Genomic DNA, 17,220 nt, shown 5'->3' with positions numbered 1-17,220 from the left:
CGGTTGCGTCGGTTAATTTCAATTCTTTAGTGAGGGGTTCATGGTCGGTGTATATTATAAAAGATCTCCCGTAAAGATAGGGGCGGAAAGTCTTAGCAGAAAAATAGATGGCAAGTAATTCTTTTGCCGTCGCGGAGTATTTTTCTTCGGCTTTCGATAACGTCCTAGATAAGTACGCAATCGGTTTCTCTTTACCGTCTACCATCTGTGATAGTACACCAACAATGGCAACATTGGAGGCATCGGTAGTTAGAATGAATGGAAGGTTAAAGTCCGGGTATGTTAGTATAAGATCTGATGTCATGATGGTTTTCAAATTTTCGAATGCAGTTTTGAATGAGTCGTCAATTGCTATTGTCTTGTGTTTCCCTCTTAACTTGGAAGTCATTGATTTCGCTATGTGAGCAAAACGCGGAATGAATCGCCTGTAATAGCTGATCGTTCCTAAGAATGACTTCAGTTCTTTAGGATTTTGAGGAAGGGGCCAGTTTTTGATAGCCTCAACTTTTTTCGGGTTAGGTTTTACTCCCTCGGTGGTCACCACATGACCAAGGAATTCAACCTCCCTTCTCAGGAACTCTGACTTATCGCTCTGTACTTTTAGATTTGCTTCCCGCAATGTTTGTAGGACCTTCTTTATGTCCTGCAAGTGTTCCTCCAATGAACAAGAGAATATTATTATGTCGTCCATATAGACGAAGCATCTAATGTTCAAATGTTTTCGGAGAACAGAGTCCATTAACCTTTGAAATGTGGCAGGGGCGTTTCTCAGCCCAAAAGGCATTCGAACGAACTCGAATTTACCTCCATCCACATTAAAAGCTGTTTTTGGAATATCTTTTGGTTCGATCTCAATTTGGTGGAAACCACTCGCGAGATCTAGAACCGTGAAGTATTGGGCTTTTCCCAGTCTATCCAGAATTTCGCTTATTTCCGGAATTGGATATCGATCTGCAGGAGTCTTCTCATTTAACTTCCTGTAGTCGATAACTATCCGGTACTTTTGTTTTCCTGAACTATCCAATTTCTTTGGCACCACCCAAATCGGTGATGTCCATGGGGAACAGGATTCTTTCACGATTCCTGTATCTAGAAGTTTGTTTATTTGTTCCGATACCACATTTCTCAAATGATATGGGTATCGATAAGTTTTTTGGTGGATAGGGGATTCATCAGAGGTTGTGATTTTGTGTTTTATTCCATGAGTAAAGGATAATCTTTGCCCTTCATGAAAAAATACGTCTCTGAAAGGTTGGAGAGCATGAATCAATCGTGACTTCTCCTCCTGATTTAAATGGTCGCACCGAAGAACTAACCGTGCTGGCTTCTGCGATTTCAACATAAAATTATCGTTGCGGAATGGTTCGAATTTTTGGTTAGGTACCTGTGATTTATTTGAAATGTGTACAAGAGCATTGTTGTCTTTAGCCGAGTACAATCCTGGTTGTAGTGCTATTTGCGGTGTTAAGTTTATTTCGTGGTCAATGAGGAATGTACCATTTTCGGTGGTACCGAGGGGAATTATATTGTTTTGATGGATATGGAGATTTACTGATGAGGGGTAATATTTTGAAAATTCAAACGTTTTATTATTTATTTTCATTTGGTGGCCTTCAGTATCAATGATGGCGTTCATTTTGGAAAGGTTTTCGTATCCAATCAGTCCGTCAAAGAACTTATGGAACTTGAAAACGTAGTACGGCAATTTTTCCGAGAATGCTTCAGAGAAAAGATTAGCATGGATCACTTTGTTAATATAAAATTTACCGTTTTTGTTCGTAACCACGGAGGGATTATTAATAATTTTGTATCTTTTTATATGTTCTGGATTGATATAAGATTTGTTCGCTCCCGTATCCACAAGGAAATTCAAAATTCCTTTGGAGGTCGGAAAACGAACATATGGTATAAAATTCAGGTTTCTTCGTTTGCTTTCCTGACTTGGTGAAAATTTATCTCCTCTACATCGGCGTTATCATCGGGGGCATCGTCCTCTCGTTCATTGTCGGAGTAAACTGGATCGTCTACTTCTTCTATTTCATTATTATGAGCTTCCATTCGTTCCTTTGGAACAAACGGTTGTCTTCTGAATGAATTGTTAGCGGGCGCGTTTTTATACTGGGTGTTCGGTTGTACATTCATTCGCGTAGTTTGTTTATTATCACTAGCACTTCTATCGTAGCCGTGGTTGTCGTTCCGTTTATATGAGGTGTTGGGTTGCATATTTGTTTGAGCATTTTGCGGCTTGTAAGGTTTTACATAATTTGATTTGGTTTGGATTGAGTTTGGGTGAGGCCTTATTCGCGTTTCTGCATTTTGGTTAAGCATTACCGCTTGGTAAGCTTCTTCCAAATTCTTTGGTTTTGAATTTCGAATAATGGAACCTAATGGTTCCTGGATATTGTCTAAATATTTTGCCACCGTTATGATTTCTATGATTTCGTGGCCGCTCAGTGGGTTTGATTGGAGGTTTGCTTTCAACCTTATATTTGTCTCTTTAATATTGTTATAGAAACGTATATGAGTTTTGTCTCCCTTCCGGATGCGGAATAGGGAAGGCAGATTTGTGGTGAAGTCTTTTTCATCACCGTAGTGCTCTGTTAGTACTTTTTTTATACCATCTATCGTATTCGGGTTGCCGTTCGCACATAACAATGTGCGGGCTTCCCCTTTAACTTTGTTTTTTATTGCCCGTAGGTACAGGCTGCTTAGGGAGTATCCCCCGTCTTGAAGTTTGACTTTGAAGTCATTATATAGGTCGTCGACCTCTTCCAGCCAAGCTGAAAGTTCTTTCTTATTACCCGTAAATTCGGATAGGTATTTAAATGGGTCGGGGAGTTTAAATGCATCTCCACCGCCCTGCAGATTTCTTTCTGCTAGTTGAGCACGCAGCTCGTCGAGCTCAGCGCGAAGCTCTGTTACTTGAGCGTTTCGACGCTCCTCCATATTTCGTGTGGAGATCTCATTTCTGAGCTCCTGCACGTAAGTTTTAAGTTGCTCGATTTCGTTTGCACGCGTGTCTGCCGGCATGATATATATATATATATATATGTATATATGTATATATATATATATATATATATATATATATATATATATATATATATATATATATATATATATATATATATATATATATATATATATATATATATATATATATATATATATATATATATATATATATATATATATATGTATACGAACCCTTTACTTACAAGAGTTTCATATGTCCGTGGGACCAGCTTGTGCGGATTAGATTGCGTCGTCCAGAGGGCTGCCTTCGACTTCTCCAGAGCGGTTGTTCTAATCACTTTTTAACACTACACTCGCGCTGGTATCCCACTTCTGACACCAGTTAGGTTCGGATTTAGAGAATGTCACTTTTTTAAAAGATAAATTTATTAGGACACAAACTTAGCTCTACGCGATACAAATGAAAAAGAGACCGAGCCACGTTGTCGTGGCTCTTTTATAACGTTATTTGTGCTTGTTTAGCACATTCCTATTGCTGCACATGGCTTGCACGCCATGTGCTCCGATTGGTCGCTGGTGAAGGTAATGATTTCCTAACGCTGAAAACCACTATATCAGTTTGGCATGGAATGGCTGCAATAATACTGCAGTAATACTGCAATAGTTCACAAATTTCAAAGTTCGCGTTTTTCTTGTTGTTTTTCATGTCTTTTAGTGCGGCCATAATAATAATTAAGATTACTGCATTTGGATTGATGGTAGAAAATATCATTAACTTCCTTGAATAGTGGATGTGATATAATCCACTTTATATATGTATATATATTAATAAATATTTTCAAATGAATACATTTGTCAAACAAACTGCAAAACTAAATACTTTTGTACTGTGCCTTAATTTTTTGATTTTAACGTTCAAAGACTCTTCGATAAAAATGGCATTGAAAAACTGAGTAAAACTGACATACAATTATGACGGATGGTTGCTTCTTGATTGACGCGTGCTCCGACTGGCGAACTGCCTATTAAAAGGCACTCCAACTAAAAAAGCGCTATAAAACTACTATAAAACTGTGAAAAATATATAAAAAATATACGAAGACTCTTTTTGTCGTTTATGAGTTTGTTTTTTTTAAGTTACTACTAGGCATGTTTGCGGATTAATGAAAAGATATGATATGTTGATCCTTGATATGAGAATGAAAGTTAACAATTGGAAAAAAAATTAAATTCATGTGAATGGAGACGATTTTTGTGTACAGCACATGCCACGTGGGCCTTTTGCTGATTAAATAAGTAAGATTTCTTCCAAAACGTCATAATTTTACAACCATTGAGTCGATTTCAAAAATCGTAATATCAAATGAAATCTTATTCTTCTATGAATCAACTTCAATCTGTCATTCAAACAAACTCAAAAATTAAATACTACATAAAAACTTTAATTATAAAGTTTAGAGAATTTGCGACTTAATTTTCTACAATTCGCTCTTTCACACCAAATTTCTATCTTGTCGCAATTTCAAACCTCTCAAAATGATAGGTCAAAGAACGAAAAGCAGGAAAAATTAACAAATAATGGGGGGTAAATAACAAATCAAAGGTAATCATGGATTTTTAATAGATTAATCTCATAAAAATATTGAAAAAAAACATTTCTTTTTTAATTTCTCTTTCAAATTTTGATAAAATTGCACTGAATAGTTAAATAAGGGCAATATTAATATTTGAATAAACTTATGTAATTATAAGCATGTTTATATAAACCTTCCCATCTTCTCATTTTTCATTAAAGACCTTGCGTCAAGACAGCTAGAAATCCATACACTCTCAAATCAAGTGTGCCTGAAAAAATTATATTCTTCACGTAAACAAGCGAGGAAAATGTGGACACTTTTTAGTCAGTGAATTGTATGGAGTTCCACTGCTGTGATGGAACCGTCAGATGGACTCACATGACATCAGTGTTGCCAATTCCCGAAATATGAATAGTGACCCTCGTATCGATGTGGGCAGACGAAGTTGGGTTCACTATTTCTAGTGAGAAATCAAGTATTTCAGCAATAAGACGGGCCAGGGGTGCTCAAAGAGCCTCCGTTTTTATGAATGGCAAAGCTATCCCCGAGGGATACAGCTCCTAAACTTCTCGGAGTCATGATTGATAGAAACTTGAATTTCAAGCTCAATGCAAAAACGGTTAAGAGAAAGATTGCGGATCACCTGAACGATCTAAAAGCGATTAAAAGGTATGATATGTACTATGAGTTTGTACAATCTAAGCTACAGTATCTGGTGTCAATTTGCGGGTCAGCTAGCAAAGCCAAACTGCAAACCCTACAGTCAACGCAGAGTCGGTGTTTGAAAGCTGTTTACAAAAGGACTTAGTTGTATTCGACCGTCGGGCTGTATAAAGAAGCTGCACCTGCGGTTCTTCCAATATTAGCACTTCGTGATCTTCAGTCTCTAGTCCAAATGCATAACATGCTCATTAACTCTGCTGCTTTACACAACATATCTCTGCAAAGAACCTCCCATCCCAGGTCTACGCTGATTAAAGTTAGCGTCTAGGTGTAGCTATCCAGGTTGTCGAAGATATAAGCAGGAACATCTGCATGGAGTTCGGCCTCGACAAGTGCCGCTGTGTCCATCTGCTGAAAGGACAACTCACCGAATCCGGAGGCTACGAGGTCTATGACGGCGAGTTTATAGGAGACATGATTCGTGACGAATCTTACAGATACCAAATGGGAGGTTGTCCCGTTTTGGCCAACGCAGCGCCACAACTACGTGGCCCGCATTGTTCACCGACAACTGGCGCTACCAACAACTACCGGTACCGGCCTGCACCTGTCCTGAAAAATGACCGTTTCAAGCTGTACTGGGATCGCATTGTTCAGACCGACCTCTCGATCCACCACAACCGTCCAGATATTATGGTATATGACAAGAGTGACCGACACGTCACCATCATCGATGTGGCTTCCGCATTCCACTGGACAAGAATCTGGAGGAGACTCACGGCCGCAAAATTTGTAAGTGCCGACCATTGGCCGTGGAGCTCAATGAACTGTGGGGGCTAAGAGAGGCCCAGTCGTTCTCTCTGGAACTGGAATTGTCCCGAAGACTCTTCTGGAAGCGCTAAAATTGTTGAACATGGAGAAGGAATTGGCCGGCATCCAAAAGTCGGTCATCCCTAGCACCTGCGCGATCGTCCGACAATTTCTCGGTCAGGACTAAAAAGCACGAGCATACAGATACGTGCATTCTGCAGAGCCTAGTCTCTCTTTGGCGTTCATAAGCCCGGGCGCAGGTGAATATTCTGGCTAGGTTCGCCAGTTAAGAAGTGAGATAAGTGTACCCAGCCCACGGGACTCCTTTTTGAATATTTTTAAAAGTTGAATAATCTCCCGACTGGTGTATGGTATCGTCCTATCAAGTAAATCGAAAAAATATTTTGAAATTATGGAACCAGCCTATAAAAACGGAATTCTCATAATCACGGGTGCGTTCTATAGTAGTCCTATTAAGAGTCTATTAGCTGAAATAGGTGAACCGCCATTTGAGATGGTATGTGTGCAGAGGATGGTTCATGCATTAGTTAGGTGGGAAGAGTGCCCAGCTAACCTATCGCTTGATACCTCATACGAGGCTAGGACCAGGCAAAAATATAAAACTCTACAAGGTGAGATACTCCCCTTTATTCCGCGCGGCGAATGGCGTGAGATGGCTCAAGTCACGGTATTCCCGCAGGCGAATAGCGTGACTATAGTTTGTCACTTAGGTGAGATTTGAAGTCGTGTCCTCAAATGTTATTGACTCGGGTATCAAAAAGGAGCAGAAAATTAAGGTGGCTTCCACAATAAAGGGAGAAACTTTCATACGCCGCGCAGAATAGAGGGGACTGCTTCGTCCGATGCGGTTAAGTCGTTGCTCTTCTAGAGCCTGGGATGCCATCCCTCCTAGTATTAATTGGCATTATAAAACTTTTACCACTAAGTTGGCATTAAAGATCGTCACAAAAAAACGAAAATAAAGCATATTTTAGGACATATTCGATGTGATCACCCCTTTTTTCGATAACGCGTTTTAAATGGTGAACAAAATTCTTCATACACAACCCTAACATTACGCCTAATATGCTGTTGAAAATCCGAGGTATCTCTTCTTTGAGTTCCTCCAAATTTTGTGGCTTATTAACATAGCAACGATCCTTCACGTACCCCCAGAGGAGGTAATCGGTCGACGAGAAATGTTGGAATTCTTACCATAAGAGGACAAAGTTTCATTAAGGCTTCGGTTGCTCGAGTAATACGATCTCACTAGAAATACACGTTCCTGTAAATTGTACATCTTGACACTAAAAACCATCCGATCAGACTGAACGAGTAGCCGAATATTATCGTCCCGAAGTGGGGAATGCAGTGTTACCATCGACAGAGTGAAAAAAATTGTCCATATGGGAGCTATTCGATTTTTTTGCGTGAGCGTTTAATCTGAAAGACCCTGTAATATGCTGCGAGTAAAGGGTGTGTTACATTAAATTGCATCACGGAAAAAACGTTGTAGAAATTCGCCCAGTAGACCGATCCTTTTGAAAATTTTAGACAGTAAAATAAAAACTATTAAACAACTTTTGGCATTTTCTTTTTATTCAACTTCGAGCCCAAGCCCGTATGCTCGCACCTTCCTCTTTACCCCGTCCATAAGGTTCTGTACAACGTCAGGTTGTAGTTTTTTTTGAACAGAAATCCATTTTCTCTTGAAGTCCGCCTCCGATTTGACAACTTTTGGGTTCTTCCGGAGGGCCTGCTTCATAATCGCCCAATATTTCTCTATTGGGCGAAGCTCCGGCGCGTTGGACGGGTTCATTTGCTTTGGCACGAAGGTGACCCCGTTGGTTTCGTACCACTCCAACACGTCCTTTGAATAGTGGCACGAAGCGAGATCCGGCCAGAAGATGGTCGGGCCCTCGTGCTGCTTCAATAGTGGTAGAAAGCGCTTCTGTAGGCACTCCTTAAGGTAAACCTGCCCGTTTACCGTGCCGGTCATCACGAAGGGGGCGCTCCGCTTTCCGCAAGAGCAGATCGCTTGTCACACCATGTACTTTTTGGCAAACTTAGATAGTTTCTGCTTGCGTATCTCCTCCGGAACGCTGAATTTGTCCTCTGCGGAGAAGAACAACAGGCCCGGCAGCTGACGAAAGTCCGCTTTGACGTAGGTTTCGTCGTCCATTATCAGGCAATGCGGCTTCGTCAGCATTTCGGTGTACAGCTTCCGGGCTCGCGTTTTCCCCACCATGTTTTGCCTTTCGTCGCGGTTAGGAGCCTTCTGAACCTTGTATGTACGCAGGCCCTCCTGCTGCTTGGTCCGCTGGACGAATGAACTTGACAAATTCAGCTTATTGGCGACATCCCGGACCGAACTTCTCGGATCACGTCTAAACTGCTTAACTACGCGCTTGTGATCTTTTTCACTGACGGAGTATCCATTTTTGCCGTTCTTCACCTTCCGGTCGATGGTTAGGTTCTCGAAGTATCGTTTTAGTACTCTGCTGACCGTGGATTGGACGATTCCCAGCATCTTACCGATGTCCCGATGTGACAACTCCGGATTTTCGAAATGAGTGCACAGGATTAATTCACGACGCTCTTTTTCGTTCGACGATATTTTTCCAAATTTACGAAAAATTGACAGTGAAGCATGGCCAACGTGATCTATACACTCTTATCTGATTATAAGCGAAAGCTGAAGATATAATTCCTAAAAATTAAATTTCTACAGCGTTTTTTCCGTGATGCAATTTGATGTGACACACCCTTTAAAAGAGGTCGTTTTCCTTAGTTTGACAGTTGTACCATGACGAAGTAGCAGCGTATTCGTGATTTGTCTCACGCGTATAGAGGCGAACGAACTGCAAAGTTTAAAGCCTCTCAAAAACAAAGAATCAAACAATCACGCGCAAATGTGACAAAAAGGCTTTTCAATCGCGAGTGTTCCGGTGGCCCGTGCAAAGGGTCTTAGATCGAGGAAGCTACGAGTCGGGTGATGTACGAAAATCTTGATCTTCCTCAAACGAAAAAATCCTATAATCCTGTTCACCGACGTGAGCATGTTTACCGTCGACCCCATATCAAATTCCATAACCGACCGCTATATTAGTGCTCTCCCGGTAAAAGACGTGATCGACGTGGATAAAAACGTGTATCTGACTAAGCATCCTGCTAGCAATATGATGTTTGGATTGGTCCAAAAGGTGACAAAGTAAACACGGATGTCTACATCGGGATTTTAAGTAAGTATGTTCTTCCGTGGATCAAAGAGCAGTACGGCCCGAGGCCAAATGTTGTATTTCAACAAGAAGAAGGATATGTGGCCGCAATCCAACCCCGATCTTAATCCGCTGGATAACTCAGTATGGGGCGTCATGAAGGCTAAGGCCTGTTCTAAACAGAGAAATGTTAACCTGTACCTGGAGAGAAATGGATGCAGGTTGCATTATTAGGACCTACCGTGCGTTTCGGAAACGTACAGAGGCCGTAACTGCAGCAAGTGGAAACTCGATCAATGATTAACATAGTTTAACCCTCTACAACCCAACCCTGCCTTTAGACGGGCTTCACGAATTTTCTTTTCAAATTATTCAGACATTATTTTCAATGTTCACCCCCACTAGAACAAACCGTCAGCATGCTGAGATGGTAAGGAGCAGGGATGGTAAAAAATCACATTCAACGATCAATGAATAAGTATATCCCTCTAGTCGGATGTTTTTAAATCACCCCCAGCAGGCGAGGCTCTTTTATTCTTCATATGTACACAGAGAGAATACTTGGAACGGTGAGCTACCAAGATCTCAAAAAAGCAATATGAGAGCGGAATCCCCACTGCTTGCACTCTCGAAGCATTACTTCTACTACTCAAGTTTTATCGTGAGTGCAAGCCACAAACGATTAATCCCATTCCATAGAGCGGATGATGAGTTCTTGATCGGAAAGTGTAACAAGAGACGATCAACTGAAATCTTACGACACTCATCGCGGGATTTTTAATTCTCTATTGCACAGACCGCAGTGAGTGGCTGACTCAGTCTCGTGTCGATTTTATTTTGCTGTCGTCTCCCGCCCGATAAACTGCAGACGGGTAATGGATGCAATTGATTAATTTTATTACCAGCAGATTTGGGCGAATCTCATCCCGCCCAAAATCGTTTTTAGATTCCAATAATTCTGAACATTCACATTTCTCTCCAAATAATTTTACCAATAGTAATTCAATTAGTGACTTCACGAAACACCTTTCAAATTCGATTGAATTTCAGACCCTTTTTTATTTTGTGGATAAAACGGATCACATATTTGGTTAATTCAATTCTGTGTGGTTACGTTCTTCGTTGCGAATAAATGTAATGAAATAGTATGGACGTATGATATTCATGTATCGTGGACTTCCGACATATGTGACAGTAGATTTATCGAACGACTAATGTTTTTTTATATCCCTTCAAACTTGTTGCATCTCTCAAGTGCACATACTGCTTTGACCGCAGATTTGCATGGTTGAATCTGGTTAATTTTAGGTATTCAGTCTTCATATTGTCGAATGAATACTGTTGGAACAATAGGTATCGCAGCAAATGATTATCAACATCCTACCTTATCATCAAACGGTATGCGAATAATTTCAGTGAACTGACGGCATTGGAATATATGCTTTGTGAGGACCACACAATTACTATCAGAGCGAATAAACGTCCGACTGGAAGTCATGAACATCAATTCAATGTGCCCAAGATAAATATATCCTTTGAAGGTCATTAACCTTTCTAAAGATCGTCAGATGGAATATATTCCAATGTCGTCTGGAATAACCTGTCCTACACCTTATGATCGTAATATTGTTTTTGCTATTATTCTGATGTTTCATAACACGGCACTCTATTGATTATTCGCCGAAAATGAATAAAAAATATCCTTGAAGTTAGCCTACGGTTTTAGTAGCAGTGCAATATGGTGAGCCAGTCTCAGGATAAGAAAACATTTAAAAATAAAGCTTTTTTTTGAATGAATCAATAGTAAAACAAAACGTCAAAAAATTTCTCAGCTTTGTGATAGCAGATAATTTGAGTTGTATGAGTATTCCATCCCCCCACAAACTGTGGATAGTCTATCTGCATACAAATTATGTAGAGTGCCACAATCCAAAAAAATTATGAGCAAATATTTACGTGCTTAAACAAAAAAAAACACATGTTGACATATTTGCGCTAATTTATGTTTTTTGATTAATTCAAGGTAATCAAGGTCATTTCTAGACACCAGTTTACTCGGCCCCGAAAAAAGTGGTCTGTATTTGGGCAGGCGGAAAAATATATCTCGCAAGACCACGTGTTCGATGTCGTAATAGCCTTGGCCAATAACGCATTTACATTAACTCATAAAATTAGTGATTTGAGGGGGATTATTGTTTGTAGTCTCTTGATTAATTTAAACACCATCTGAGAAATCCTCTGTGAAACATGAAACATTAAAGTCGTCCTATCTGCTGTAGCGCATTTTTTATTTTACCCAGTTTCATCGAAGTAAACGCGCTCGGAAAGAAAAATTGAACGCCCGGACGAGAGAGCGAGAATCGTACGTCATAGAGACACTCATTCCCATGGAGCAAAGTCTTGTTAGGAGTTGAAAACAAAACGAGGAAGGAGAGTAACTCAATTATTCGAACTAGTTTCAGTCTAGCAATGCTTTGGTCAACTCAGAGTTACCAAGGGAAAATCATTTGGTTATGATGGGTGAGGATTAATAGTTAGTCGCAGTTTGCACAGATTGCGATCTGTGCAGTTTGCGATTAATCGTAAATCACATCATGCTCCCTTGTTTTCCATCCTTGGTAAGGAGTGTATCGAAAAGTAGTCCTAAACATTTAACACGTCATTACACACAAACGAGTGAACTTTTTTTGGTTGTGTAATCAGAGCACGCTTTGTTTACATGTCAAAATCGAAATACAAGTCAAACAGTCGCGGTTATAAAGTTTTTCTCGAAATGTTGTGGATTGATTTGGAAACTAAAAAGAAAATTCTGCGCAATTGGTTCACCGAAAAGGGTGTTACATACCACAAAACAGCAAAAAATCAAAGTTTGTTCAGAAAGTGTTAAACGAATTGCCGCCAAGTTCGGTAATGAATGTTTTTCGTGGATCTCAGCAGAAGTGGACGAAAACCTGGACCAAGTAATCCCGAATTAGACCGAAAAGTTGTAAATTATATTCAGAAGAATAGGTCTGCATCTATTCGTGATTTGGTCAAAAAGTTCAAAACCAGTGTTGGGATGATTCAGCGGATAAAACAGAGACATGGTCTAAAGTCCTATAAAAAGCCAAAAGTGGCCAAATAAACACCGGAGTAGAAAGATTTTCTTCATTTCTTGGGCTATACAAAGTTCTTTGATTCGTCTGATCTCGTAAGTCTTTATTAGAAAATCAATTTAGTGCAAAAGTTTACGAGTAGAAATCTAATTTCCTTATTATGTATTGGAAAAACGCAAGAATTGAGAAACTCATACCAAGGGGGACGTACGATGCTTTTATCCAGGCCCATAGACTGAAAAGAATGAAGAATGAAAACTTTGAATTTCGAACACTTCACATAAACCTACTCATAGGGATCATCGGATATCATGTATGCATCCCCCATTGGATTATCCCCACAGTCCTCGATTATTATTGTCGGAACAGGATAATCGTCCGTATCGGTCCTCTGCTGTTCCACCTTGTGCACGACACCTTGTCCATCCAACACTTTGCCGAATGTTGTATGCTTCCCATCGAGCCATGGTGCCGTTATGGTGGTGATGTAGAACTGACATCCGTTGGTATTAGGACCACGGTTTGCCATCGCGATTATGCCCGAGCTGGTGTGGTTGTTGTTGAGATTTTCATCTTCGAAGTATTTCCCGTAGATGCTTATAGATCCGGTACCATCGCCAGATACAATGTCACCACCTATCGGAAGATATGAGTGAATTATGATTTAATGTGTGTCTAAATCGAATAAAGAATCAAGAATTGAGATATACCATTGCACAAGTGAAAACAATTAGCATTACTCGCGCGTGACATTCGCTTCACTCCTTTCATCCTGAAATTCAAGGTACTTACAGCGGCTCTTGAGACCATGTACTCCGACATAAAGACAAAATCAGAAGATAAACAACTTTTCAACAGGAGGATCAAGAAAAGCTGTCCATCAATTTCAACACGATGTGATCTAGATTCTGGAACAACAGAATAACCTCTGATTCCTAACCTTAACATTCCGCATGAATGTAATGCCTGAATACATCAGCCTTTCTTAAGGCTGAACAATTGGCGATATAACGTACAAATCTACACCTAGGCGGCGCTGCGGTGAAAGTGATGATGGTTTTAAATTTTGCCATGTGAGCTTATGGAAGGTTTGTAGTTCTTTCCATAAATTACAATGTTTTAATCATAAAAGATTATCCGATTGCGATGAGTTTGGAAGAAATTTTATTCTGCGCAATTTTATATATAACATGTTATTTTCTTACCTCTTTCAGTAGTGAAAACTGTACAAATGTTGACAATGATTGAATCAAAAAAGGAAATTCGAGAGCACAATCAAAAACAAGTTGAAAAATGCATGGTTCCTGCATGTGAGAATTACCTTGGAAAGCCCGGAAGTAAAATATACATGATTTGTTTTTGAGTTTTAGGTTACATTATCATCATCTTCTTAGTTCAAAAACAAAATCCAGATGTCTCACTGATCGTTTACGTTTTGCGTTAGATCGCCAATACCCAACGACCCTCTTCAAGGCTAGAAACTAATAAACTGAAAAATTTAAGGTTATAAACAATTAACAGCAATAAATTGTAAGGGGTTGTATCTAGGACACGACCGCATATTTTCGACGTAGAACAACGTAAATATATTATGCAATCCACTTGTTTACCACTTCGAATATTATTTTAGATTGCATCGAAATGAACGTCCTTTTACGTTTGATATGATGCCTAGGACTACCAAAATATGTGAACGGAAGAATTGTCAAACGATCATTTTATTTTACATTTTCCTCTGAAATTATTGCACATTTCATGTTTACGTAGTTCTCGAACCGAGAAAGTTCATTCACCTCTAGTATCTGAAATGACGCTGAAATGAGGCTTCTCAGCAGCGTTGCCAATGTTCCAGTTTAAACTGGATTCTTCCAGTTTTTTTCTCTTTACCCAGTGAAACAGTTTAATTCTAAAATCTTCCAGTTTTTTCAAATATCATCCAGTTTTATCCAGTTTTTTTTAAATATGTGTGCTTCAGTTATGTTTCCATTTTATATAAAATTCACAATGTATAAATATTATCCCTCACTCATCCTTTTTATCCTTTGACCAATTTTGGTTTTAGACATTTATCGTTCGCATCATAGAGTTATATGTTCCATTGACTTTGATTGATAAAAACATAAAACCCAAGCAATCTTGTTTCCATTTGAATCAATGGGATATTAGTTTCATGTGGTCTCCAGAGGATTTTAGTTTGAAATAGCTTTAATATTACACATGATCTAAACTCTCCTATTTGATGCGTATTTCGAATAAAGAGAAAATGCATACTTTGCATAAAATACTTAGGCACTATAGTGTTTATTTAGCAAGTATGCATACTATGGATATTTTTCCAAAGGTACATTCTCGAGCAGAAGGAGATACTTAAGGATACCTCATTTTAATTCTGATACCAAACTTTGGTTTGGACAACCTGATACACTGCGTTTCACAACTATAGAACCACTCATTTTTCCCGGGCTAGAGATATGCAAGAAGTCGGTTGAATTGAAGTATATAGTGTAGAATACAATAACTATCTTCATTTATAAGATTGGCCAGTTCAACGTTATTGTTGTGTTCAGGAGCATTGAAAAAACTAAAATTCCAGTGTTTCATAACTATAGAACCAGATGGAAAAACTCTCACTCTTTTACAAAATTACCGTCAATTTAACATGGATTACGATAAGTTTCTAATTCGTAAGTCATCTTAAGTTCTCAATCAGTTCAAATAACCCATTCGGGATGATTACGACCATGTTTTAGTTTGTATCTCGTTCTACGCAGAGGATACTGCTCGTTTAAGCTCTTCAAATCATTCATACTGCTTGTAAGCTGCATCTACTATTCGTATGATGACGCCTCATTAATTCTTGATAGGGTTTTGATTTGGAAAACAAGCAGAACAGTCCAGAATCTGAATCCCTATTCATTAAACTTCTTGAATTACGTATGAATATTACACGAAGCTTCCAAGGAAATTCTATTCTCAATCATTAGAATAGGTAAAAAACACATTTTAAAACCAATCTTTTCTAAAATAAAACGATTTTAAAGGATCCAGTTTTTTTAAGAGTAATCTTCCAGTTTTTTGAAAAATATTATTGGCAACCCTGCTTCTCAGTTTAAAAGTACGTTTTAGGGAAACATATTCCGGTCTATACAACGACATACGAGTACAAAAGTACTCAACACCAAAAAATACTTGCGACTTGCATGTATTCGTGAAGCGGATTCCCCCAAGGCACACTTATTTTGAAGTCCGTGTTAGGGAAATACGGCTCAGTAGGAAAAAATAGCCCCGACTTGCATGTTTTGACAAAGCGGATTCCCCCAGGCACATTGATTTTGAAGTCTGTGTTAGGGAAACACAGTTCGGTGGGAACAAAAATACCCCCGACTTGCATGTATATTTGCAGAGCAGATTTCCACGGGTACAACGATTTTGAAGTCTGTGTTGGGGAAACCGTAAATCGGGCCAATCAAAACGAGGCAGTTTGGGCGTTAAAATAACGATTGACATTTTACAGTTATTCAATAGTTCATCTAATGAAAAATAATATTTTATTAATTGTGGTAGACACGTAGAAATATTTCCTATCAATTGATGCAAACATCTTTCCGATCTGTTAAGAAATGTTCGAGTTATAAGCATTCGAAACTCGGGTAGGGTTAGCACACAAATCGGCAGAACAAATGTATGGGAAGAAGGAAATTAATCCAATTTTCATGAATTTAAACCGCTTAGAGATTAGCGAATTGTAATGTATAGCATATCAAACAAATCCTAGAGAATTTCCGATTCGATTGGTATTTTTTACCATTCCTACCCAATGATGATTAACGCTCGCTGTTTTGGCCTGATTTGGCATTCTGTCCTGGCGTTGTTTGGAATGCTATGGAGTGAATGGAGTCCATATTATGTAGAAGGAGACGAACCCATCCAATTACTCGCAGTTACGTTATATCGAGTGATATTGAGCTCTCGTGAATAGATTCCTGAAGATTGGGGGTTCTGTAACGCCAATAACCAAAATTACACCAATGGTTTTCGTTAAAAAATAATTTTTACGGATTGGGTTAACCAGTGTTAATTAACAAGGCTGATATAAAGCACAACTCTTTGACTGATGATGCATTGACACATTTTGACTGATGATGCAATGTGATTTTTATACGACTCAGTAAATAAGCCAGAGTGCAGAATCCTTTGATGAGCCTGAACCGTAAAAGAACATCGCCATCTCATCAACTATCTCCTTTAAACCTATGTAACTGAGCCTGTAAAAATAAACGATTTAAATAAAAAAAAATCTCATCAACTATATTTCTAATCGTTTGTAATACATGACATTTTACCACGAGAAAATGACAAATTCAGCATTACATGCTATTGGTGACCTGATTCTAATATATTGAGTTATTCATAATTATTAATAATCATTGTGATACCACATACCTTGTATCATGAATTTCCTAATCACACGGTGGAATCGGCTACCCTTGTACGAGATACCATCGATTCCGTTGATGCAAATCTGTCTGAAATTTTCAACCGTTTTGGGAGCATCCTCCCCAAACAATCCGATAATCACGCGTCCCTCCGGGCGCCCATCGATCGAGATATCCATGTACACTTGCGACGTGATCTTGTATGTGGCCGCTTGAATCTGGAATGCGGAAGAAATCAAATCTGATTTTCCACCAATCAAATATTATTCGCGTCGCGCTCTCCTTACACTTGCCACGATAATTGGGAAGACCCAACACGTGTTCCAGATCATCGTATTTTATTGAAACAAATCACCACCTTTCTAGAACTTGGATTAACGCGAGCTTCTAATATGATTGGTGAGCATTGACCGCTGGAAGTGAACTAACCATTGTTTAGGTTATC

At 39.1% G+C, this 17,220-nt stretch overlaps 1 protein-coding gene across 1 annotated transcript; it reads right to left on the bottom strand.

Moving 5' to 3' along the window:
* Positions 1-12,425: 12,425 nt before the first annotated feature.
* Positions 12,426-17,220, bottom strand: LOC129779267 (peptidyl-prolyl cis-trans isomerase, rhodopsin-specific isozyme). The gene is made up of 4 exons (XM_055786656.1): positions 17,063-17,220; positions 16,783-16,993; positions 12,630-12,975; positions 12,426-12,574 (listed from the first exon to the last, which is right to left on the bottom strand). The coding sequence occupies exons 1-4, from the start codon at positions 17,105-17,107 to the stop codon at positions 12,472-12,474; spliced, it is 705 nt and encodes a 234-aa protein (XP_055642631.1). The 5' UTR covers positions 17,108-17,220; the 3' UTR covers positions 12,426-12,471.

Source organism: Toxorhynchites rutilus, chromosome 3, assembly GCF_029784135.1.
Source record: "Toxorhynchites rutilus septentrionalis strain SRP chromosome 3, ASM2978413v1, whole genome shotgun sequence".
Taxonomy (NCBI): domain Eukaryota; kingdom Metazoa; phylum Arthropoda; class Insecta; order Diptera; family Culicidae; genus Toxorhynchites; species Toxorhynchites rutilus.
Note: the sequence above shows the minus strand (reverse complement) of the source record. Positions and strands in the feature narration are given on the sequence as shown.

What these genes read in the sequence shown, in the direction of transcription:
- LOC129779267 (XM_055786656.1), bottom strand. Translation starts at nt 17,107, where the DNA reads ATGATCTGGAACACGTGTTGGGTCTTCCCAATTATCGTGGCAAGT. An exon ending in TAGGAAATTCATGATACAAG is followed by an intron (nt 12,976 to 16,782) that starts GTATGTGGTATC and finishes ATCTTCCGATAG; the next exon opens with GTGGTGACATTGTATCTGGC. An exon ending in ATATCCGATGATCCCTATGA is followed by an intron (nt 12,575 to 12,629) that starts GTAGGTTTATGT and finishes CATTCTTTTCAG; the next exon opens with TCTATGGGCCTGGATAAAAG.